Consider the following 24,624-nt stretch of genomic DNA (forward strand, 5'->3'; position numbering starts at 1 on the left):
TCAGAAGGTCTCCCCTCAGCTCCTGTGCTCCAGCTGAACCCCCCAGGTGCCTCAGCCGCTCCCATCACACTTGTGCTCCAGCCCCTCACCAGCTCCATTCCCTTCTCACAACTTGCTCCAGCACCTCAAGGCCTTTCTTGGGTGAGCTCTGGGGTGTCCCCTGCAGCCGTGTGGGGACACTGGCAGGTTAGCGATGGGTGCTGCCATCCCAGGCTCTCATGATGCTGATAGGAAGCTGCTGTGCCACCGCCAAATGTTGCTGGGGAGATGGAGAACTGTGACTGTTTTGGGGCAGAAGGGTGTTCATGTGCCTCTGGGGCTTCATCCTGCAGAGGGAGGCGACCAGCACAATGAATACTTCGCTCTGCGAGGGCAGGAGGGATCCCAGGTGACACAGGTGGGTTCATCCATCCCCGTGCATCCTGTGGCATCCTGGACATGGGTGAGATGCAGAATTGCAGCTTTGCCCTGTCATCACTCTATAATCCACCCTCCGGGAGAGGAGAAGGCTACGACCACCAGGGACATCCCAGGAGGAGCAGCACCAGCGTTTCCATCCCCTGGGGAGCTGCGAGAGGAGAGAGAAAATCTCAGAACACCTTGTGAGCGCAGGAGGAGCTGGAGGTGCGTCCCCCGTGGGTCTCACCCGCTCATCCCCGTGTCCCCTGCAGCTTCGTTTTCTTCCTGCCCCGCTTCTCGGAGCTCGGAAGCGAAACTCCCTGGCAGCCAAACTGGGACACGGCAGCCGCCTTTCCTTGTTTACGAGGAGCGAAAGGAAACGTCAGGCCTATCAGCTATTTTCGTGGCATCCTTTGAAAAGCGTTTCCTTCAACCAGAGCGTCATCTTCTTTTCTTTTCAAGGCGCTCATCAAAGCCTCGGAGGCTGGGGGGAAATGTTGTGCTGAGGAGAGAATAAACGGCGGCGTGGGAGGAAGAGAGAAACGGCCAGGGGTGGGGAGGGAAAATTCGGAAAGGTTTTGGTTTCAAAAGTCAGCGTGGGAATTGGAAGGTCCGGCTGGCCGGTGGGGACCCGGCGGGGATGGAGAAGGACATTGAGGGGAGAATAAAGAGGATTTAATGGTTGCAACGCCAGGTGCTGATTTATCAGGAGCCGTAGGTCTCCCAGCAGCAGCAGATGTCCCCAGTGCGGCGTGGGGTGAGGTGATGGCATTGGGGGTGGCACAGGTCACCTCTGTCACCTCCAGCCCGGCTGGGCTGCAGGATGCACAACCTCTGTGCGTTCCTGGGGAGGATGGGGAAAGGCTGATGGGATTCCCGTCCCCTTCTCCCCCGTCCCATCCCGGTGCGAGGGGAGGACACAGCCCGGGGGGGTTCTCGCTGCTCTCCTTGCCCAACAGGAGCTCTGTGCCCGCGGTTATTGCGTTAGCCGCTCCAAAACACGTTTTCCTAGGAGGGACTGATTGGGTTGCTTTTGTTTGTTTTTCTTCAATCAAATCAGACCTGGGTAGAAGCAGAGCTCAGAGGAACCCCAGCGCAGGAACGCAGGGAGCGGGACTCTTCCCTTCCTCATTTCTTGATTCATTTGAGCTCTGGCCGCTTAATTGCGCTTCCCTCTCTCTCTCTCTAAATTTTCTTTGATGGCTCTGGTAGCGCATTGTGGAGCCCACCCTCCCTCCTGCAGGAAGCAGATTATCATAATACTGCTTGTAAATCAAGTTCCCCCCCTCCCCGCACTGACGAGAATGTAACTCGCTCTTAATCACCCTGCCTGGCCTGCGCGGCGGTGCGCTTTGGGGACGTGGGTTTATTTATCTCTCCTCGCCCGGCTGGGCAAAGGGGAGGTGCTGGGGCTTTCCCCCCTGGAGCTCACCCTGCCCGCAGTGCCTCACCAGCCAGGAAAACAAGAGTCAAAGGAAGAGAAAGGGAAGGGAAAAGGGGGGAGTTTTCCCTCCGGGCACGGCGGAGGTGGTGGAGAGTCAGTGTGCAGTCAAGAGCAATCTTCATTTCCTCCCTGTGTATTCATCTGCCTGCCTGTAATGGGGTGGGAGAACGCAGCTGCCCGCGAGCTGCCGGTTGTCCCTGGTGCCACAAGTCCCCGGTGCCAGAGGCTGCCGGAGGTGCCATCGCCCTGGGGATGGTGGGGGAATATCAGCCCCTTCCTCTGGCTGAGCCCCCGCCGAGGTTTTAGCTACAACCCAGCTCCTGGTGATGGGAAATGGGGCAACCATGCCCGGATCCCACTGCGGTGATGCTGTTGTAACGCCCTGGGGTGACTGGGGAGAAAGAGAGAGGGAGGTTCCTCTCCGGGAGCCGAAACGGGAAGAAATCCTCCTACCCAACCGCCGGCGCTGCAGGAGCCTCTTGGCTTTTGAGAAAGAGCCAGAGCGTAACGTGGGGGTGAGGAGAGATGGGGGATGCCTTGAGTGAGGGTGTCTGCTCTGTCACCAGTGAAATTCCTGCAGATATTGCTTTTCACGTTGTGAAATATGATGGGTGCCGAGCGCCAGGGAGCAGCAGGACGTGACCCTCTTGGAAATGCAGCGCTTGCCCCTCCCTGTGACACCCAGTCTCATCCAGACCCATCCTTGCTCCAGCTCCCTGTGCCCCGCAGCTGGGCTGCGCTTCTCGTGCTTCACTTTCCCTGGATAGGTAAAAAAAAGCAGCATTGAGCATCTCAGGAGCCTTTGAAGGTCATGGATGAAAGCCCCGGTGAGAGCGCAGGGCTGTCTCTCTTCTCTCCCCGTGCCGGTGCGGGATGCCCCCGGTGTCCCCGGCTCTGCCGCAGTGTTTGCTCAGGACCGCGCTGCTCTGGGCACAGTGGTGTCTGCCCCGGGCGTTGCTTTGGGGTTCCCCAGCCTTGCTTTGGGGCACCCCAGGGCTGTGACAGCACACGGGGGATGGATGGAGAGCTGAGCGTAGCTCCAGGCGGAGAGCAGGCTCAAAATAGTTGAATCTCCTTGGTAAGCCTGAGGGAAACATCTTCCCTCTCTGCCTCAGCAGTGACTGCAGTTGGCTCCTTTGTCTTCTCCGTCGCTGCGCTGGGTTTGCTGGGGGGGCCTGGGGGCATCTCCCCTTGCTGTGTTCTAACGGAGCAGAACCGGGAGCTGCCGTGGGCTGGGGAGGAGGTGTGTGCGTCTTCCCCATCCGGCCTGCAGAACGGATGCCTTTAGTGGGTGGGTGTTGGGCCATACATCGCTGGTGGGTAAATCACAGAATCCTTTTAGTTGGAAAAGCCCCTCAAGATCATGGAGTCCAACCATAACCCACCCCTGGCACTGCCCCATGTCCTGAGAACCTCATGTCCGTCTGTCCAACCCTCCAGGGATGGTGACTCCAGCACTGCCCTGGGCAGCCTGTTCCAATGCCCCACAGCCCTTTGGGGAAGAAATTGGTCCCCACATCCAACCTCAACCTCCCCTGGCGCAACTTGAGGCCGTTTGCTCTGCTCCTGTCTGAATGCCCCTCCCTGGGGTGTCTGGCTTCCCAGAGGTCTCCCTGGTGAGATGGGGAGGTGAAGCTGCCCCATTGGGCTGTGGTGGGCGGATGGGCTCTGGTGGGAGCCCCAGCACTGATGCAAACACATGGGACCCGTCCCCAGCCCCCTGTGTCCCCCACCGCCCGTCTCTGCCGGGACTGCTGGGAGGGCAGGACCAGCTGTGCTCATGATGTCCGCTCAGGTTTTATACACCAGATTTTCTGGGCTGGGACCCAGCCAGGCGTCTGCTTGGGATCACGGGCGGGATCGCTGCTGCAAAAGCTGAAACGCAGCCCCCCCGGGCCTGTCTGTGGGGCTGGACCAGCCTGGGGCTGCTCGCTCCTATTTTCTTCTCACCTCAGCCTTGAAAAAGAATCAAAGATCTGCCCATGGCCACAGAACCCCTGTCCAATGTCATCCACCCCGCTCTGGGGGGATACTCAGGAGGACGAGATGGCCCAGGAGATGCTGCCAGCACACGGTATTAAGTCCCTGCAGAAATTTCCTCCGCAGTACAGATTTTTTCAGCCTGGCGGGAGAGCTGGGAAGGAATTACCGAGGCAAGGCCGTGGGAGGGGGAAGCTCTTGGCAGCTCCGTCGCAGGGCTTAACTCGCTGTAACGGGATCCCAGGATCCCTGCTTCAGCAAAACCGGCGTCCCCGGCAGAAGGCACTGCTGCTTAATCCAGCCGAAACGAAGCCTTTGCAATTAGCCGGCTGGTTTGGCAAACGCCTGCGGTGATTTGGCAGCTGGTGGGAAGGTGGCACCTCTCCCACCACGCTCCTTTGAGTGCTTATCTGTAAATCCAGTGATTTTTCCCTCGCCGCTGAGGATGTTTCTTTCATCTTGTTTGCCCTGCTAGGAAATGTGGTTGTGGGTCCTCCGTGGGGTGTTATTTTTTGGGTAGATCTGCAAGAAGCTATTCTGGGTTTGCAGGTCCCGCAGCGAGGACTCTCCAGCTCCATCGTCCCGTGGGCCGCAGGGGCAGGGGGACGGTGTCACCGCCACGGGTGTGGGGACAGCGGTGACAAATGGACCATGCTCACCCCGTTGGGGCGATGTGCTGGGGTTGGACGTGAGGACAGGACAGAGGACGGTCCCGAACTGGGGACAGAGTAACGTGTACCCGGTTGGCCCAGGGGTGTTGGGAACGCTGTGGGTTTAGAGCCGAGTGTGGTTCTGCCTCCCTCCTCAGCCCATAGTGATCATTTCTCCTCCAGCTTTGCAAAAACCTCCTGTGTCCCCCCACCGTGTTTCTCCTCCAGCTTTTCCAGAGCGCCCCATCTCCCCACCCTCAGGGCATGGGGAGGAAGGCGCAGCCGGACCCCAGGGGCGCAGTCCCGCACCCAGACTGTCACCTTTGCTCCTGGCTCCTCTGTGTCCCACAGCCTGACAGCTGCAGCCACGCTAATTACATTGATTAGGTCTGTGGCCCCTCAGCAGCCTTTGCCTGGGGGGCAGGTGCTCCCCAAGCCCCCCCTTGCCTGCGCTTTGCCCTGGGTGCAGCCGGGAGCTCGCTGCACGACACCCCCGCTTCTGCCTGCCCGCCTGTGTTCGGAGGGGCCGGGGTTGGGCGAGGAGGGGGTAGAGACACCAACTCCCTCCTGCTCAGCCCTGCTGGGGAGAAGCCTTATGGGAAGGAGGGGGGGTCAGCCCCGTTCCCCTTCAGCCGCCCCCTCTGCTCTCTTGCAGCTCACCCTCCAGAGCACCAAGTCCCGCGTCGCCTTCTTTGAGGAGCTCTAGGACGCGCCAGCCACCCCGCACGCTGCTCCGGAGCTGCTCCCCGGGACCGGGGTGCCCCAACCGGGGTGGGGGGCCCGGGGATCGCCCCCAGGTCCCCTGCCAGCCTCCATATGCCAATGGACTCGGGCCCCGCTGCCCACGGACTGTGTGATGTTCTCTAGCTTAGTGTCCCCTCGTCCTCCTCCCTGCCCTTCTTTTTTCCAGCCTTCTTCTTATTTTTCTAGCATAGTTTTTGGGCTCAGCCCTCCGGTTATTCCCCCGGTGCCGGGGTGGGGGCTGCAGCCGTGCCCCCCAGCCTGGCAGCCAGTGGAGGGGTGTGCTGGGGGTGTCCCCGGGCAGGGATGCTGTGTCCCCCAGGGAGCGCGGGGCTGTCCCCAGAGCCCCATTGGGAACCAGAGCGTCTTCTGGGGGAGTGCAGTAAATCGGGGGGGTCACGGGGACCTCGGGCTGTGGGATTGAAGCTGCTGCTTCTCTGGGGAGAGGAATCACAGAATAAGGGTTTAGGGTGAAGGGACCTTCCCAGCTCCCCCAGTGCCCCCCCTGCCATGAGCAGGGACATCTTCACCAGCTCAGGTTGCTCAGAGCCCCGTCCAGCCTGGCCTGGGATGTCTCCAGGGATGGGGCATCCACCACCTCTCTGGGCAAGGAAGGTTTCTTCTTCCTCCCCCTCTTTCTCCTCCTCCTCTCTGCAGGGATGAGGAGCAGAACAGCTAGTGCCAACCAAATGAAACCTTTGCTTTTCTTCATTTGCCTGCAAACTGTGACAAACCTGGGCAGCTTGAGGCCAGGGGGGCTCTGGGCTGGGCTTTCACTGGGTGCCTAGGTCCGGCACCCCTGAATGTGCTGTGGGGCCCCCCGGCTCCTCCGACCCCCCGGGGGTGCCGCTGTCCCCAGGTGAGCCATCCTGCCATACGCCGGTGCCTTTGCTCCAGCTCTGACCCCCCTGGGGGGGACGGTGACGCCCTGACCTTTCCTTCATGTCCCAAATCCCTCGCTCGGGGGAAAACCTCCCAGCTGAGATTTTGTCCCCTGCAGCCTCTTGGGACCCCCAGTGCCCCCTCCCGCCCCATCCCCGGACCCACAGCCACCCCGGCGGCTCAGCCCAGGGCTCGGTGTGTTGGAAATCGTGTCCTGACCCCTTTTTATTTAAAACCGCGCTGCCTCGGATCGACTCCCAGTGCGTGGCTGCGATTCGGCGGCCGTGGCCCGGCACAGGCGCTTCCCCATCCCCCTGGACCGCTGGAAGAAATCACCGTTTTCTCCTTTGTTTTAATAAAAATTCAGAGCACTAGGAGGGGGAGCTGGGACTTGTTCGCTCTTTTTTCTTCGGGAAAACCTCTCGCTGCTGCATTTCGTGGTTTATGGGAAGCGCAGCTGCAGCCCTGGGATCCCTCTGGCAGCTCGGGGGGGGCGGGATGGTCCCCCCTCCCCATCGCTCCGAAGTCCCTCTTGGGGACCTCATCCCCCTCCATCCCCACTTGCAGCAGGTGCCCTTTTCCCTCGCAGTTTTTGGGGTGCCCAGGGAGGCTGAGCCCTGTGTTGTTTCTCCCCCGGCTCTGCCCGACACTGCCTGATCTCAGCCTGCCTGGAATAAATAAACGATGTGCTGCATTGACCTCATTTTTAAAATTAATTACTGATAAAACCCCTTTGGTGATGTGGGGACCCGACTGAGCTGCTGGCCCTGAGCCGGGGCTGCCGGGGGGGTTCATCAAAGCGTTGTCAATGCCAAACGCCCCAAGTCTGGGCAGGACCCAACCTGGGGAGCTGCTCCCGGCCCTCCCAACCCCACTGCAGCCGGATGCGCTCAGCGATGGATGTGCTTGTTTATCTGCTCACGAGCATCAAACCCAGGGATGTTAAACACAGCTCCCGGCCCTCCGGTCCCCTCCGAGAAGCAGGTGGGCTGGGGGGTGGGTGTTTCTTCCCCTTTTTTGTTGTTTTGTGCAGGGCTGGTGCAGGTGGGGTGGGAGTTTTTGGCCAAGGGGTCCTGGTGGGGGAACAGGGGAGGTTTGGGGATTGCTGGGAGGCAGCAGGTGAGGGAAGTGGGGGGTGACCTGATTTCCTGCGTGTGCCCGAAGCCACCGGTGCTGATAATAGAATCATAGAATCATTTTGGTTGGAAAACCCCCTGAAGATCAAGAATCCAACCATAACCCACCCCTGTCCCTGCCCCATGTCCTAAGAACCTCATGTCCGTCTGTCCAACCCTCCAGGGATGGTGACTCCAGCACTGCCCTGGGCAGCCTGTTCCAGTGCACACTCAGACTTGCACACTCACAGCGTTGCACACACAGTATTGCACACTCACAGCGTTGCACACACAGTATTGCACACACAACGTTGCACACACAGCATTGCACTCCTGCAGCACCACACTTGCAGCAGCACCGTGCACTTGCACCGTTGCACACCACGACGTTGCACACTTGCCACGTGTCCCCTGCCCACGCTGCAGCCCCGCAGCCCCGTGCCCGCTCCCTGCCGCCCTCCCGCTCCACAGCCGGGGCCATTCCTGCGCTTCCAAAGGGAATTTCATTCTGATTTTTTGCCCTTTTAGCACAATGAAGCTCATCAGAGCCGAGGCGGCAGCGGAGCGGGTGTGGGTTGGCCGGAGATGACTTTGCCCAAGGATGAAAATCCCATCAGACGGCGATTCCACGTCCCGCTCCCAGCGCTCTCCTCCTGCCATGCATTCCTTGGGAAGGAAATTGGGGATTTTGCAAACCCGGGACAGCATTGAGCATTTGGGCAGCGGTTTGCCATGTGCTTTAACAGTGGGGGTGGCTTTGGCACTGGCCTGGGGACAATTCCTTGCTCGCATGAGTGTCCCTGTCCCTGGACCCTGACTTGTAGCAGGGAGCCAGGGCCAGACTGGGGGTAGACGGGGAAACTGAGACAGTGATGGGGAAACTGAGGCAGTGATGGGGAAACTGAGGCAGGGATGGTACCGGTGAGGCTGTCTGGCTCCAGGGGATGCCGATCAGTGCGCTGGCCTTGTCCTGTGGTATCGGGGGCCAGGGTAAAAGGGCAGAAAATGAAACGACGAGGGAGAGGGAGGGGACAGGCGGTCTCTCCTGGCCCTGGCAGAGCTCAGCCCGGCTCGGTGCGTGTGCCCCTGCCCAGCGCCTCTCCTGGGGGAGCCGCCACAGAGCTGTAATTAAAAAGCCGATGTGTGTCTTGTTGGCTTAATTAGGGGTTTAACAGGTGAAGAGGAAGGATTTGCTGGCGGGGAAGCCACAGCTCTGGAGCCAAAATCTGTGGCTGGTAGCAGAGGTGCCCACTCAGCCATGGAGGTGAAGCACCCGGGAGGGGAAGACACAGGGACGGTAGAAAATAAAAAGCAGGTGGAGATGCTGCAGGCACCAGGGTTCACTGTGAGCCGAGGATGAATCGCTGGAGCAGGGAGGTGCTGGGTGACGTTTTGGGGTGCCAAGTGATGAGGTGCAGGGTGGTGTGATGGAGTGCAGAACTGCATGGTGGGGTGCAGGACCATGCAGTTGGATGCAGGACTGTGTGCTGGGGTGCAAGATCATAACATGGGTTATAAGACCACATGGTGGGGCGCAGGATCACGCAATGGGGTGCCTGACCATGTGGTGGGGTGCAGGACCACGCCGTGGGCTGTGGAACCACATGGTGGGATGCAGGGCCATGTGGTGGGGTGCAAGACCTTATGATGAGGTGCAGGACCACAGAGGGGGTGCAGGATGACAAGGTTTGGTGCAGGACCATTTAGCAGGGTGTGCAACTATGCAGTGGGGTGCAGGACCTTGCAGTGGGGTGCAGGACCTTGCAGCGGGGTGCAGGACCACAGAGGGGGTGCAGGATGATGTGCTTTGATGCAGGACCATTCAACAGGGTGTACAACCATGCAGTGGGGTGCAGGACCTCGCAGTGGGGTGCAGGACCATATGGTTTGGTGTAGGACCGTACAAGACGGTCAGGACCAGCAGTTGTCCAGGAGAGATTGGAAGCTGCTACCCTGAGAGCACAAGGGCTGATGTTTGTCTGGGTGCAGAGAACAACCTGGCGCTGCCAACCAGCACCCAGCCAGCCCTGATGGGGACACAGCCCGGGGGAAGGAGATGCTGCCCTGGCCAGGATCCCAGCAGCCAGGATCACACCCTTTCTCCCCTGCTGTTAATTTTCCCTTTCCCAGGAATCAATCTGGGCAGCATCATCCCTCCTGTTCTCCCTGGGCATCTGCTGCCACCACTGCTTGGGGAGCCATGGGGCCAGAGCCAGAACAGGAACAGGAATACCGGAGTCCTGCTCCCATCGCCTCCTCCCACCAGACACTGTGCCACCTGCTGTGGGGACACTGTGAAAAGTCACAGCCCTGTCAGGATGCTGCCTGCTGCCGGTCGAGGCATCGTGGTGCTGGGTACCGCCTGGCCTGGGCATCATGGCACTGGGTACCACAGGATCCTGGCATCATGGTGCTGGGCATCCCAGGACAGCAGCTCACAGCATCCTGGACAGACAGAGCTGGTGTCCCTACCTGAGGTCACCGTGCCAGCTGATTGCCGGTGTGCCCTGGTGAGCATCGCTTGGGAGCAGAGCCTGGCCTGGCACAGCTGGGTACCGAAGGCAAATCTCATTGCAAGGAGATTTGTTGGGGTGATGCGTGCAGAGAGAGAAAGGCTGTAGAGATGCTGTGAGGGCAGTGTGGAGGTTGTTTCCAAACAGTTAATTTTCAGCCGAGGGTTTTGTTTTGGAGTCTGACTTATATTGGCTATAGCAAAGAAAAGCTGCTCAGTGACCTGCCCGGTACCAGTGTCCAGCCGTGTCACAGATGCACAGGCGCTGTAACGTGGATTTGGTTGCACCTATTGCTCTTCCTGCTGCAGTCGCTGAGGGGACGGGCTGCAGATCAGCCTGGTGCGGTCAGGGGTGTCTCCAGCCTCGCCTGGTGCCTCTGGGGCCAAGGCTTTGCCAGAGCCATCACATTTGCTCCCCTCTTGTGCCCCTTTGGAAAAGCCGGATCCCACGCTGTGCTTCCACACTCCTCCAGGCAGGCTGCGCTTCCCACCCACCTCTTTTTCATGCTGTTAATCAGTTTAAGAAGGTCCTTGACTGAGGTCTCTGGGTGTTGTCTCCTCCCCGGCAGGAGCAAGTGGAATCACCACTGCTTTCAGCATTCCGGCTGCATCCCCTCGGAGGGATGCTGAGAACACGCTCATTTCCATCTTTCCCTATTTTCATACGGAAAAATTTCTTGAAGCAGAAGTCTCGCCTGCCCCCACAGATGGACTATGTCCCCCTTGTGAACCCAAATTCAGTGGAGCCCTCAAAACCTTTCCCATTCTCCCTTCTCTCCCCAACTGCACTGCAGCGGGAGCTTTGCCCGGTGTTTCCCCCATGAGGGGTGTGATTTGCTCTGAAATCCACCCTGGTGTGGGAATGGCCACAGCCGGGCCAGCAGCGGCTCCCGGAGCCTCCCGGGGGGTTATCACGGCCGCCTGCCCGCGTTTGACACGGGCGCTGGGACTGGCAACGTGGGCGCCGGGATAACCTTGTGGCTCAGTACGCTGCAGCCATCCCTCTTCTTCCATCAGGCGTTCATTTAAGAAACATTGCACTAAATACCCAGCTGACAGCAATGGCCCCGGGAGATTGATGCCTCTGTCGCCTCCCAGGGCTCGGTGCCAGCAGGTGACTTTAAAATGACACAGCGGCCACCCTGAACCGCTCACGTCCCCCTCCCTGTGTTCAGCGTGAGCAATGCTGGGTCCCAGAATCCTCCCGCTGCCCCACGGTGAGTGATCAGTGGGGTTGTCCTGGTGGATTTGAGGGCACCCAGCTCAGGTTTGCACCATCCCATCCCCACCTCTGCTGGGTTTCCCTGTCCCTGTGAGGGATCCCCATCCCATCTCCATGCCATCCCCATCCCATCTCCAACCCCCACCCCTCAAATCCCCATCCCTTCTCATCTCCACCCATGTGAGGGATCCCCATCCCATCACTATCCTCATCCTCCTCCCCATCGCATCCTGTCCCATCCCATCCCATCCCATCCCATCCCATCCCATCCCATCCATCTCTTAATCTCATCATCGCATCTCATCATCCCATCCCATCCCATCCCATCCCACCCCGGCCCATTCATCTCATAATCTCATCTCATCATCTCATCCCATCCCATCCATCTCATCCCACCTACAACCCCATCCCCATGCCAATCTCAATCCCAGTTCTCATCCTTATGCTCATACCCATCCTATCCGCATCCGCATCCTCATCGCAACCCATTCCCATCCCCATCCTAGCCCTTGTCCTCATCCAGTGGTCCATCCCCATCCTCATCCATCCCCATCCCTGCCGGGTTCCCTCTCTCCTCCACAAGGACAACTGGGAATTCCAGCTGGGTGATGTGGCAGAGCCCAGACTTGCAGCCACCCGGACAGAAGGAGCTGGCAGGACACGCTCCGAGCAGGAGAGGATCCAGCACAAGGTCTCCACGGGGGCGTGGGGCACAGGGCTTTATGTCTGTTAATTCCACCAGCACCCCCCAAATCTTCCTGGGAGAAATAAAGACGATGATGTTGGGATGCGAACCCGGGAGCTCTTGAGAGCAAGGTTATCGACATGCTGCAAATAGGACGCAAAATGCTGGGCCTGGATAAGGCTTCTCCTGCCTCATTAGTGGGATCGGCTAATTAGGAGATCACCAGCATGTGTTGGGAAGGTGCTGCCATCACGGGAGGGATGAAGGGACAGAGGGGAGAAGCTGGCAAAACTGGTCCCAGGCCCTCATGAAATGAAGGGAGAATTGTGAAGAGGAACCACTAATAAAATGCTGGAGGAATTGCAAAGAGGGACATTTGCAATGTCCTGGCATTGGGAAAATGTGTAGATCACCTGGCTGTGGCTGGATTTTAAGCTGAAATCCCTGGGGTTTGGGGACACTGCTGCCTCCACCCCATCATCTCAGTGAGCCCTGGTGGACCGAGATCCCAGAAACTAATTCAGAGCTTCTCACCCCAAAATAAGTGAGAGAATTGAAGAAAAAGGACCGTGGAGCAGAGTGGTGGGAGACAGCACAGATGTACTGGGAGGTACTGGGAGGGCTGTGGGTCCCAGCCTTCATCCCATGAGGAAGAGGGCGGTGCAGCCGAGTGGGATGGGGCTCTCCAGCCGGGCTCAGGAGAAACGCTGAGATGGCTCTGCTGATGATCTCTAACGGATAAAAAACCCAATCACGACTTCAAATGCAATTAAGCTGCTGTTTAATTCTCATTTTCCCCCCGTGCCGCCGCGTGCTCACGCCCTCCGTCCCGAGGGATGCGGCAGCGGGGGCGGACGGACCGGCTGCCCCCGGCCGTGGGCACGATGCTCTGGCAGGTCCCTCCTGCTGCCCAGTGCGACATCTCCCGGGGGGATTTTGTGGGGAAAACCCCAGAAATTTGCCGTATTATTCCTGATGGGGTTTGGGTGGTGAGAAATTAATGAGTTTCCACCCCGGGGCCTCCAGTGGGCAAACAGAGAATTAATTGGGAGGGCGACTTCATTAATATTGAGGAGCAAATGGATCTGCTAAAGAAAGGAGGAGATTTTCAATTAGGCTACTTTACCATTTTGGGCTTCTTTCTCCCCGAAATTCCTTAATTATAATCAAGCCCCCTCCTGGCTGTGCTGTGAGCCCAACCCCACTATCAGACACCGGAGACTCCCCGTGGGATGCGTGTCCATGTGCCCCAACGCCACGCCGAGCTCTGGCGGAGGATGAAGTTTTATCAGCGCAGGAAAAATCCACCCCCGAGCCGTGACACCCCGGGAGGACAAATCCTGCCCGGAGCGGCAACGGGGGTTTGCTCAGCCCTGAAATTCCCCAGCTCCGAGCGTGGCCACCGTGGTTTTCCCGCTGCCAGAGAAGGAAATTTCTCCCAACTAAAAAATAGCTTAAAGGGGACCCCAGCTGGTTAAAATCAACCGGCGGCTGCACAGGCAGCGCTGCTGGGAGGCGGCTGGGGAAGGGCGATGGGTTTTGGGGAGCCCTGGCGTGGGGTCCCCCTGGAGAGGGAAGGGTTAGCGCAGGGGCAGGTTGGAGCCGCCGTCTGCCCAAAAATCGCCAGCAGCATTGAGCTGCATGAGGCAGCGGCTGGGGCTGAGCACGTGGCCAGGGTGGCTGCGGGATGCCAGGGGGATTTTAATGAAGGGGTTGGAGCTGCAGGATTCTGATTCTGAAATTTTGGGGGTTCTTGTGACAATCCCAACATAAGAAGTGCATCTGGAGCCGGTCCAGCCGTGCCTCAGTTTCCCCCATCGCTCTTGAGCATCCTTGGCATTCAGATGAGCATCCAAGAGGTACCGACTGTCCCTCTTTCTCTTTCCCACCCTGTTGCCACCCTGGGGACGTGTTCCCTCTTGTCCCCAACTCCCTCCACCACAGCACCCCCTGGCAGGGACCAGAGCCAGCAAGAGAGACGTCACCAAGGCACGTGGGACACTGTGACCCCCATCTCCCTACGGGCCAGGTTCTCCTGGTGCCACCCCCATGCAGAGATCAAGCCAGACAAGGCAGATGGTGGCACTTGGGAGGAGAGAGATCCCAGGTCCGGGGCAGCATCCCTGCCTGGGTATCAAGACACAGACCGATGCCACAGGGACACAGATGCCGTGGGGACGTGGCACAGCAGGAAGCCACCCCAGCATGTGAGCCCAACTGTGATTAATCAATGACAAAGTGAGAAATAAGGTGAAAAATGTGACCAAGACTTGGGGGAAAGCCAGGAGGGGGCTAGAAGCGGGGACAGAGGGCTCTGCTCCCAGCCCCACCTCACTCCTCTTCCACGACTCATTTTTGCCATGGTGTGGCAGCAGGAGGTTCGGTTGTGGTGTCCCTGTCCCCCACAGCACCCTGGGGACCTCGAGGTGACGGCTGCACTGGCCCAGGGTGCTGTGTGCAGGAACCCCAGGGTGATGACAGCTTGGGGTGCTGCGTGTAGGACCCTGAGGTGACAACTGCCTGGTCATGGGGTGCTGCATGCAGTGACCTCAGGGTAGTGATAGCCTGGGGTGCCAAGTACAGGGAGCCTGGAGTGATGGCTGTCCCAGGCATGGGGTGCCATGTGTGGGGACCTTGTGGTGACAGCTGCCCTGGCCCAGGGTGCTGCATGCAGGGACCTTGGGGCGATCATAGCCTGGGCTGCTGTGTGTGGGGATCTCAGAGGGGTGACAACTCCCTGGGCATGGGGTGCTGTGTGTGGGGACCGTGGGGTGATGGCAGCCTGGGGTGCCAAATATGGGGACCCGGGGTGACAACTGCCCGAGCACAGGGTGCTGCATTTGGGGACCCGAGGGTGACGACTGCCTGGGCACAGGGTGCCACAGGGAGCCACCATCTCTGGCGCTGGCACCGGGGTCACCCCATCCTCTCCGGCAGCCCCGGGGCAGGATGTGGCCCGGGACGCTCCCGGGTGGCGGTCACAGCCCCTTTGCCGCAACTCCCCCCACCCTCAACCCCTCCCCGGGGGGGGGGGAAGCACCACCCCCCGCCCCCCCCCGCCCCCAGCCCCATTTGCCAGGCGGGACCATTCAAAACCCGCCCGGCCCCGCCGCTTCTCCCTGGATTCCGCCGCCGCTTCCCCGGGGCCGCGGCCGAGGATGCTCCGTTTGCCGGCGGCGGCGGGGGGGGAGCGTGTGCGCGGCGCCGGGGGCTGAGCCAGCGGCGGGGAACAGAGCCCCGGCCTGCCCGGGACACTTACCGGCGAGGAAGAAGAGGAGGAGGAGGAGGGAGGAGGAAGAAGAAGAGGCCGCCCTCGGCCTTGGCCCCGCCATGCCGGGCCCCGGCGGGGAGCGTGGCCGGGCGGCAGCGGCCCCCCGGGGGCTGTGAGCAGCCCCGGGGCTGGCGGAGGGGGGGCCCCGGAGCGGCATGGCCAGCGCCGTCCCCCCCACCGCCGCCGCCGCCGCCACCGGGATTTAGCCGGTGCCTGGATGCTTTCGTCTCCCGTTTCCACTTCGGGCGGGCATGTGCGCGGGGGCAGCGGGCCGCCCCCAGCCCCCCTCCGCGCCCTGACTCCCCGGTGAGGGGCTCCGCCGCCAACCCCGTCCCGACACCGGCCCCGGAGGACGGGGAGCGCCCGCCCGCCCTGGCCGCCCTGGCCGGTGGGTGCCGGGCGGGGGGCGGCGGGCACCGGGTAACTTGTTTTTAGCGTAACCCCGCTACCGGCTGGAGAACCATCCCCCCACATACCCCGAGGAGATTTGGGTTTAAACTTTGGCTTTTGGGAAGCCCCGAAGATGCCTTTCCACCCGGTGACGGCGGCTTTGATGTACCGGGGGATCTACACCATCCCCAACATCCTCGCCGAGCAGCACCCGGTGGAGATCCCCGAGGACGAGCTGGAGGGTGAGCGGGCTGGGGGAGGCTGCGGGGGCTCCATCCCATGCGGGGTGCGGGGGGGGTTTGGGGTGCGCGGTCCCCCCGGCCCGGCGGCGTGGGGAGGTTCAAAGCGAGCGGGATGCGGCTGGAGCGATGGGGAGGAGGAGGAGGGGAGAAAGGAACGCGTGAGAGAGACTCGGGCAGCGGCGGGGGGGGGGTCCGTGCCCCGGTATCGCCGTTGTGACAATATGACACAGCAGGGACCGGCGGTGGCGGCGCGGGGCTGGACCCCCCCGGCGTGGCGGGGCCACTCTCCCGGCTGTCATAATATGACAGTGGCTGGCGGTGCGGGGGGCCCCGGGGGCGGCTGTCACCCGTGTCACACCAGCCGGGTCACGGCAGCCCCACGCAGCCCCGGTGCCACCGGGCTCCGGCCGGGAGGAGCGGCCGCCGGGGCTCTGCCCACCCGTGCGGTGAGCGGGGTCGGTCTCAGCTCGCTATCACCAGGATGGCCTTTTCCACCCCAAAAGTTTGCCGGGGCAGTGGGATGGGCTCTGCTGGTACCCCCACACCGCTCCGGCTCGGGGTGTCCCCTGGGAGGCCCTGACACGGGGATAAAGGGGTTGCAGCACCCCCAGCCCCCATCACTGCCCCAGCACTGACACCGCAGGGGAAACTGAGGCATGGGGTGGCCCCATGCGCGGACCCACTGCGCCTTTGGGAGTGGATGGAGGGGGCTTTGCTTCAGGTCTGGAGCCCCTGGGGACTCCCTGTGGGGAAACTGAGGCACAGAACCCCAAGGCTGGGGGGTGAGGGGGTCCTGCCCCACAGCTGGGCCAGGACCCATTAGCAAGCTGGGACGTGGGTGCACAGCGAGTGTGTGAGCGCGTGTGTGTGTGTGTGTGAGCTTATGTGCTACTTTACAGCCCCACTGCAGGGGTTGTGTGTGCACGAGTGAGTAACCACCCCTCTGCGTACAGCCCCACTGCACACTGTGCGTGTGTGCTCACGCCTTTTCACGTACACGCGTGGCCTCACCACAGGGTGTCTGTGTGTGTGGACACTGCAGCGTGTGTGTGTGTGCACATGTCCGGCCTCGCTGCAGGGTGTGTGCACACACGTACGGCGTCAGAGCGGGTCAGGTTCATGTGCACAGCCCTGCTGCAGAGAGAGCGTGTGTGTGTGTGCATGCACAAGTACGTCACTGCACTGTGGCTCTGTGTGTGCCTGCATGTGTGCATGCACAAGTACATCACTGCAAGGTGTTTGTGTGTGCACACTAATACAGCATCGCTGCAACGTGCTTGTGCATGCGTGCACATGCGTGCATGCACAAGCACAGGATTGCTGCAAGGGCTGTGCGTGTGCATGCACAAGCACATCACTGCAAGGTGTTTGTGTGCGCACACACAAGCACAGCATCGCTGCAAAGGTGTGTGTGCACAGCCTCACTGCAGTGCGTGTGCACGCTCACCGCGTGTGTGCACACGTGTGCCAGGGCGTTGTGCCGGTGCACGCAGCCTCTCACACCAGCAATGGGTGCTGATGAGCCCCAGGGTGCTCCCAGCCCAGCATTTCCCCCCAGCACCCCACCTGCGGCCGTGGGGATCGATGGCAGCGGCGGGAGCCCCAAGGTGACCCCGTAAAGCACCAGACACCCACGCTGCTGCAGGGGGGCTGTGCTGCCACCTGCTCCCACCTCTTCCTGGTCACCCTCTGTTTTGGGGGGGCGTCTGTGACACCCAGTCACCCTCCTGAGTCTGCAGCCACCTCTTGGGGCTCTGTGTTGGGGCTGAGAAGACATGGGGTGCAAACCAGGCTAGGGTGCTGCTGGCTCAGCTGGGGACAGTCAGGCTGTCCTGGCTGGAGGGGGTGACACCCCCAATGGGACCCCAGTTTGGCCACCGCTGGGCCATATTCTTGCTTTTCCCCAACACCCTGAGCCAGGCGTTGGAATCACCTGGGATGAGCATCCTCGAAGGATGAATTCTGGGGGTGCTAAGACCAGTGTGGGGCTCCCCACATGCCCAGGGGGGACTGGGAGCATCCCCGTTCCCAGGCACGGATGTTGGCCATGGAGGAACTTTACTTATCAGACTGAGAGGCCAAAAAGCCCAAAACTACCCCAAAACACCTCAAAAGATGTCACTGCTGGGCCATCATCCAGACAGGGACGTCCTCAAGTACTCAGGCTCGATTGCACAACCCTGTGTGGGTTTTTCCCCCCAAAACCAAAGTTCTCAGCCCGTTTCTCCTGCCCGATCCTCCAACATGAGCCCTGCGGCAGCCGGCGCAGACCTGCCCGTTTGTGCTGCCGGTGTCGGCCGCTTTGCTGCCCGGGGAAGGGAGAGGCACCGCCACCCCAGCCCGGCTTCCCGGTGTTCCCGGTACGAGCCCGCCTGGTCCCGGTGTTCCCATCAGCCTGGTGTGAGCTCCGCATGTCGAGGAGCATCAGAAAGGCCAAACGACCCCAAAACGGAGCAGAGGCCCAAGGCAGCGGGAGGTGAGATGGAGCCAACAGGCGCCGCAAGGCTTTTGGCTGGGCGATAGCCACACGGCTCAGCAAGCACCGTGCCTCAGTTTCCCCACTGCCCTCCGAACTGCAACCCAGGGGCTTGTTTTGAGGCAGAAACCCCAAATCCTCCCACTTTCTCCCCACCTCCATCCCCTCTGCACAGCAGAGGACCGGACACCAAAGTGACCCTGGCAAGAGCTGGTATTTTTTTGGCTGAGTTTGGCACCACTCCAGCACCCACCCTGTAACCCGGCTGGGTGCAGAGTCCCCGGGGAGGAGGTGGGTGCTGCAGCACTGGGGGTTTCCCCCCCACAGCTCCCACCCCGAGCTCAGGCCTGTCCAAGGAAGGTGTTTTTGGGGCAGGATGTCAGGTTTTTGGCTGTGGAGTGCCGGGTGGTGCCAAGGGCAGGGTGGGTGCTGCGAGCGGGTGGCTGAAGTTGGCACAAAGCCCTTGGGGTGCCCCTGGGGATGTCAGACCCTTCTTGGGGTGCGTGTGCTGCTGGGGACACCATGGAGGGATGAGGGGTTCATGTGGGGCTACCGGTGCTGCCCGTGGGGGATCTGAGGGGACAGGGGCTGGGGGTGCCTGGGCTACTGGGGGGCGGGCCGGACTGATCCCCGCTCCCCCTGCAGAGATCCGTGAAGCCTTCAAGGTGTTTGACCGGGATGGCAACGGCTTCATCTCCAAGCAGGAGCTGGGCACGGCCATGCGCTCCCTGGGCTACATGCCCAACGAGGTGGAGCTGGAGGTCATCATCCAGCGCCTCGACATGGACGGTGAGACCTCGGACAGGGATGGGGACAGGGAGGAGACACCCACTGCTCCCTTTGTTGAAACGGCCCATTTGTCCCATTTTCACCCCACTGACCGGTGGGTGTTGGACCCAACATGGGATGTGGGATGGGGGAGGGCCTGAGACAGCTCTGTCTCATGACTGGAGCCTCCTGCTGGTCCTTCATCATCATCATCATCGTCGTCGTCGTCGTCGTCGTCATCGTCATCGCCACTGCAGCTTCGTTGAGGAAGATTTAACAATCCTGAAGCACTTGTGGGCAGGAACGGAACTTCTCCTGGTGCAGTAAACCTGCTGGGACTGGATCCTGCACCCCAGATCGGGTCCTGTACCCTGGGTTGGGTCCTGCATCCCAGGCCATGCCCAGCAAGCCAGGCTGGCCCTCCACCTCCAGCACTCGCCACCACCATCGACCTGTCCCCATCGCTGTCACCATCGGCCTGTCCCCATCACTGCCACCATCAGCATGTCCCCATCGCTCCCGCACTCATCGGGACTTTAAGGAGCTCATTAATTTATTGGTTTCCTTCCCCCCCCCATTTAAAAGCCTTTCCGGCAGCGCTGCCAAGCCACTGCTCCCGTCATTACTCATCATTAGCGCCAGCCTGACAGCTCCAGCCCAGCAACCCCTGCAGCCGCAGGACACGGCCAGCCTGGCACACCCTGTCCGGGTCCCTGCCCAGTGCCACCATGGGTCACGGCCACCATGGGGGTCCCCAACTGGCATCAGAGTGCCAGCTGGAATTGGGGTTCCAGCTGGTGTTTGCGGTCCTGGGTGGTGTTGGGGATCACCAGCCGGTATTGGGGGATCCCAGTCAACATTGGGGGTCCCCAGCCAGCACTGGGTGTCTCCAAATGGTACTGGGGGTCCTGTCCAGCACCAGGGACCCCAGCCAGTGTTAGGTGTCCCAGCTGGTTTTGCGGGGACCTCAAACTTTGTTGGAGGTCCCCAGGCAGTGTTGGGGTGCTCGGTTGGTTTTGGGGGTCCCCAACCAACACTGAGGGGGTCACTAGGTGACATTAGGGTGCCAGCTGGCACTGAGGACCCCAGGCAGTGGTGGGCATCCTGATCAGGGTCAGGGGACCCTTAGCTTTGCTGGAGGTCCCCAACTGGTGTTACGGTCCCTGGCTGGTTTTGGGGGTCCCTGGCCAGCAATGGTACCTCATTGGTACGGGGGGTCCCCAGCCGGTTTGGGTGTCCCTGACTGCTGAAATCTGAGTGTCCAAGGCCCCGTGACACCAGCTGCTGCTCCGGGCTGTTGTGGGTGGATGGACAAGATCAGGGGGCTCTGAGCCCCCCAAGTTCCCTGGAGCAAGGTCCCCCCAGGCAGCCCCAGGACAAGGTGTCCCCAGCAGTGGTGTCCCCCCAGAAAAACACTGAGGCTTGGAGCAGGGCCCCCCCAGGCTGTGCAGGGATGTATGTCCGAGCATCACTGAGTCCAAGGTGTCTCCTCCAGACACCCCCATGGGGACTCTTTGCAGGGCAGGGAAGTGGCACATGTCCCTGGGCATGGAGTGACAGTCGCCCTTGTGTCCCGCAGGTGACGGGCAGGTGGACTTTGAGGAGTTCGTGACATTACTGGGGCCCAAGCTGTCCACCTCGGGCATCCCCGAGAAGTTCCATGGCACCGATTTCGACACCGTCTTCTGGAAGGTACGGACCCCCCTATGAACCCCTGGGGGTCCAGCACCCCCGGCCCTGCCACTGAGAGTTTTGGGGGGGTGGCTCAGGGTTAGGGTCAAGGGCAAGGTTGGGGTTAGAACTGAAATCAGGGTTAAAGTCAGGGTTGGGGTCAGGGTTACAGTCAGGGACAAGGTTGGGGTTAACTTTAGGGTCAGGGCTAGTGTGGAGATTATGGTGAGGTTGAAGGTTAGGCTCAGGATCAGGCTCTGGTTTAGGGTCAGGGTTAGAGCTGGTGTCAGGGTTAGGGTCGGAGCTGAGCTCAAGGTCACCATTAGTGTTGGGCTCACGGTTGAGTCAGCTTGAGGGTCAAGCTCAGGCTCCAGGTTAGGGTTAGTGGAAAGGTTAGGCTTAGGATCAGTGCTAGGGTCAGGGTTAGGATACACCCACCTGAGGCTTTTCTGTCCCTGCCATGGCGCAGGGGGGGGGCGATGTTTAGAGTCTGGGGGGGATCCAGCCAAAACACAGCACCCGTGGGTGCCAGGGAAGCCCACAGCACCACTGTGCCCCCCAACCGTGGGGTCAGCCCCTCCCGAGCCCCCGCCCGCTCCCCGCAGTGCGACATGCAGAAGCTGACGGTGGACGAGCTGAAGCGGCTGCTGTACGACACCTTCTGCGAGCACCTCTCCATGAAGGACATCGAGAACATCATCATGACGGAGGAGGAGAGCCACATGGGCACGGCCGAGGAGTGTCCCGTCGACGTGGAGAGTGAGTGTCCGGGGGTGCCAAATAACCCCACAGCCCCAACACCACTGGATAGAACCTGGGCACAGGGTGGGCGAAAACCAGAGGGTGCAGCAAGCCCCGTGCCTCAGTTTCCCCACTGCCCTCCAGGCTCAGCACAGCCTCTCCCTGCCACCCCACAGGGATCTTCCCCCATGTCCCACAGGCTCATTTTGAGGCAAAACCCCCAAATCCTCCCACTTTCTCCCCACCTCCATCCCCTCTGCACAGCAGAGGGCCGGACACCAAAGTGACCCTGGCAAGAGCTGGTATTTTTTTGGCTGAGTTTGGCACCGCTCCAGCACCCACCCTGTAACCCGGCTGGGTGCAGAATCCCCAGGGAGGAGGTGGGTGCTGCAGCACTGGGGGTGTCTCCCCTGCAGCTCCCACCCCGAGCTCAGGCCTGTCCAAGGAAGGTGTTTTTGGGGCAGGATGTCAGGTTTTTGGCTGTGGAGTGCCGGGTGGTGCCAAGGGCAGGGTGGGTGCTGCGAGTGGGTGGCTGAAGTTGGCACAAAGCCCTTGGGGTCCCCCCGGGGATGTCAGACCCTTCTTGGGGTGTGTGCGCTGCTGGGGACACTGTGGAGGGATGAGGGGCTCATGTGGGGCCACCGGTGCTGCCTGTGGGGTGCTGTGAGCAGGTGGCTGGAGTTGTGCCGTGGTGGGGGGCGTTGGGGTGACCCCCATGTCTGCCCCCCAGCCTGCTCCAGCCAGCAGATCCGGCAGACCTGCGTGCGGAAGAGCCTCATCTGCGCCTTCGCCATCGCCTTCATCATCAGCGTGATGCTCATCGCTGCCAACCAGGTGCTGCGCAGCGGCATGAAGTAACGGGGACCCCCTGAGCGCTGCCGCCGACGGGGACCCGCACCCGCAGCGAGGGGTATAGAGACACGTATACATCCATAGCCAGAGCAGACATGCAAAACCCCGCCCGGGAATGGGGCGAACCCGGGGACCTGCGCCGCGTCCGCGCTGTCGCGGGGCGATGCACTCGCATGGCTGTTTGCGGAACGTGGGACCTTTGATAAGGGACACAAACACACACAAAAACCCCTCGCTGGAAAAAAAACCACCACCCCGTAAGTGCATGTAACGTGCATGGAGCCCCGTGTGCTGCCCCCCCGCGCCGGGGTCGCATTGTCCCCTGGGCGCAGGATCCCGTCGGATGCACCGATACTCGTGTCTATAGCTCTATATTTATGATAAAAACCAAATCATCCCCTAAGCAATACACGGCTGAGACGGTTTCTGGAGACGGGAGCGTTTGCATGGACTTGGCTGCCAAGGGCTGGATTTCACCCCCTCCCCGCCCGGCCCCCCGCCCCAGCCCCGTGCCGTGCCTCAGTTTCCCCACCGCCGGGTGGGGGGACACCGCTGACCTCCTGCTTGATGCACTTTGAGCCAACCCCAACCCCCCGAAAAGAGCCGGAGCGACCCCGAGGCCGGGGAGCCTGCGCCGGCCAGGGCCTGCACCCCCGAGCCCCCCAGCCTGTATGTAGCACCCACCTGGGCACCGGACTGGTTCGGATTTGGGGCCGTTTCTCATTCTTTGGAGTTCGTTTTGGTTTTGGTTTTATTTTCTTTCTTCCTGGTTGGTTGTTTCCGATCTGAAATAAATCTGGGATTTCTGAAGCGCTCTGGGCTGCTGGGGCTCCTGGCGATGGGGGGGGTGCGATGGGGCAGGGTGATGGGTGCTGGGGGGTGTAGGGCCATGGGAGCACCCAGGGGTGCTGCTGAGCGTGGTCGAGCCCTCCTGGTGATGTTGGGCAATCTGTGGCCCCCCAGCATCCTGGGGGGGGCTGGAGCATCCCCAGACCCGGGGGCAGTGGGACCTGAGTCCCTCCCAGTAGCACTGGGGGTGTCACATCCCTGTGTCCCCCACCCCGCTCCGGCCGTGCATCCTGCCCCTTCCCATGGATTGGTGCAAGTGCCAAGCGAATTCATCCCCCCCGCCTCGTCCCCACGCCCTGATATTTCATGTTGGTCTTTGATGAATATTTTAGGGCCATTTGCCTTAAAAGTGCCTGGATGGGGAGAACACGCAGCATAAGAACCTTCCCCAAAAAAGCACTTTCAGCTGGCTTAATGGGCAATCCGGGGGGAGCCAGGATCGGGCCCACAGCAGAGGTGGGTATGGGGGGGTCACTGTCTCCTGGCCAAGGTGGGGACCCCCCAGGGCGGGCAGCACCCCCGTAACTCCGGATTCACACCCTGCCGGGGTCTGGTCCGGTGTAACCCCCCTGCCTTGCTGACAAACCCACATCCCCACCACCGCGACCGTGTGACCTGGGGGGGCCCTGCCCGCTAATGGGTCCCCAAGCCCCCAAGTGATGCATTTTTAATGGCAAATAGATTAAAATAATAAATAAAAGCAGGGGAAGCTCTCGGTGCCGTGAGCGCATCTGACCCCACACGGGGAAAACACATTTCCTGGGATATCCCACCCTCCAGAGGGGTCCCCCCAGCATCGAGAGCGGGGACACCCCATTTTTGGGATGCCAGGAGGAACCAGCTGCATTTTACTCTTTTTTCTTTTTTTTTTAATATTATTTTAATCTCCTCTAATTTATCAAACAAATTGAAGCGAACACTCGAATCAGAAATGAAAGTGGGAAGTGCTCCATGGCAATGAAATCATTTCAGCTGCCTCGCAAAGTGGGGGAGGCTCTGGTACCCTAATGGAATTTCATCTGTCTCCCTGCAGAAAGTTTTGATTTGTTATGAACTGGCACAGAATCCCAGGATGTCAGGGGTTGAAGGGCCCTGGAAAGCTCATCCAGTGCAATCCCCCCATGGAGCAGGAACACCCAGCTGAGGTTCCACAGGAAGGGGTCCAGGCGGGTTTGAATGTCTGCACAGAAGGAGACTCCACAACCTCCCTGGGCAGCCTGGGCCAGGCTCTGACACCCTCACCCCAAACAAGTTGCTTCTCATGTTTAAGTGGAACCTCCTGTGTTCCAGTTTGCACCCATTGCCCCTTGTCCTGTCACTGGTTGTCACCCAGAAGAGCCTGGCTCCATCCTCCTGACACTGCCCCTTTCCATATTGATCCCCAGGAATGAGTCCCCCCTCAGTCTCCTCTTCTCCAGCTCCAGAGCCCCAGCTCCCTCAGCCTTTCCTCACACGGGAGATGCTCCACTCCCTTCAGCATCTTGGTGGCTGCGCTGGACTCTCTCCAGCAGTTCCCTGTCCTTCTGGAGCTGAGGGGCCACAACTGGACACAATATTCCAGGTGTGGTCTCCCCAGGGCAGAGCAGAGGGGCAGGAGAACCTCTCTGACCTACTGACCACCCCCTTCTAACCCACCCCAGGTCCCATTGGCCTTCCTGGCCACAAGGGCCCAGTGCTGGCTCATGGTCACCCTGCTGTCCCCAGGAGCCCCAGGTCCCTTTCCCCTACACTGCT

At 60.7% G+C, this 24,624-nt stretch overlaps 2 protein-coding genes across 5 annotated transcripts in view; both read left to right on the top strand.

Moving 5' to 3' along the window:
• NF2 (NF2, moesin-ezrin-radixin like (MERLIN) tumor suppressor) overlaps positions 1-6,794 on the top strand; it is a 50,400-nt gene extending 43,606 nt beyond the window's left edge. For all 4 annotated transcript variants that reach the window (XM_065851358.2, XM_065851356.2, XM_065851359.2 and 1 more), the window contains one exon: positions 5,129-6,794. Coding sequence is in view for 2 of the 4 variants with exons in the window: in XM_065851356.2 (XP_065707428.1) it covers positions 5,129-5,179 (51 nt within the window). In the remaining 2 variants the exon portion in view is untranslated. The remainder of the gene's footprint in view (positions 1-5,128) is intronic.
• Positions 6,795-14,757: 7,963 nt separating this feature from the next.
• CABP7 (calcium binding protein 7) lies at positions 14,758-22,837 on the top strand. Its single transcript, XM_065851768.2, has 5 exons — positions 14,758-15,533; positions 18,655-18,798; positions 20,357-20,469; positions 21,054-21,207; positions 21,920-22,837. The coding sequence occupies exons 1-5, from the start codon at positions 15,425-15,427 to the stop codon at positions 22,045-22,047; spliced, it is 648 nt and encodes a 215-aa protein (XP_065707840.1). The 5' UTR covers positions 14,758-15,424; the 3' UTR covers positions 22,048-22,837.
• The last annotated feature ends 1,787 nt before the right edge of the window (positions 22,838-24,624 follow it).

Source organism: Patagioenas fasciata, chromosome 17, assembly GCF_037038585.1.
Source record: "Patagioenas fasciata isolate bPatFas1 chromosome 17, bPatFas1.hap1, whole genome shotgun sequence".
In the NCBI taxonomy this organism is placed as follows: domain Eukaryota; kingdom Metazoa; phylum Chordata; class Aves; order Columbiformes; family Columbidae; genus Patagioenas; species Patagioenas fasciata.

Bases quoted from the DNA above. Each gene is read 5' to 3' on its own strand.
- CABP7 (XM_065851768.2), top strand. From the start codon at position 15,425: ATGCCTTTCCACCCGGTGACGGCGGCTTTGATGTACCGGGGGATCTAC. The intron at 15,534-18,654 runs GTGAGCGGGCTG...CTCCCCCTGCAG, and splicing joins CCCCGAGGACGAGCTGGAGG to AGATCCGTGAAGCCTTCAAG. The intron at 21,208-21,919 runs GTGAGTGTCCGG...TCTGCCCCCCAG, and splicing joins GTGTCCCGTCGACGTGGAGA to CCTGCTCCAGCCAGCAGATC.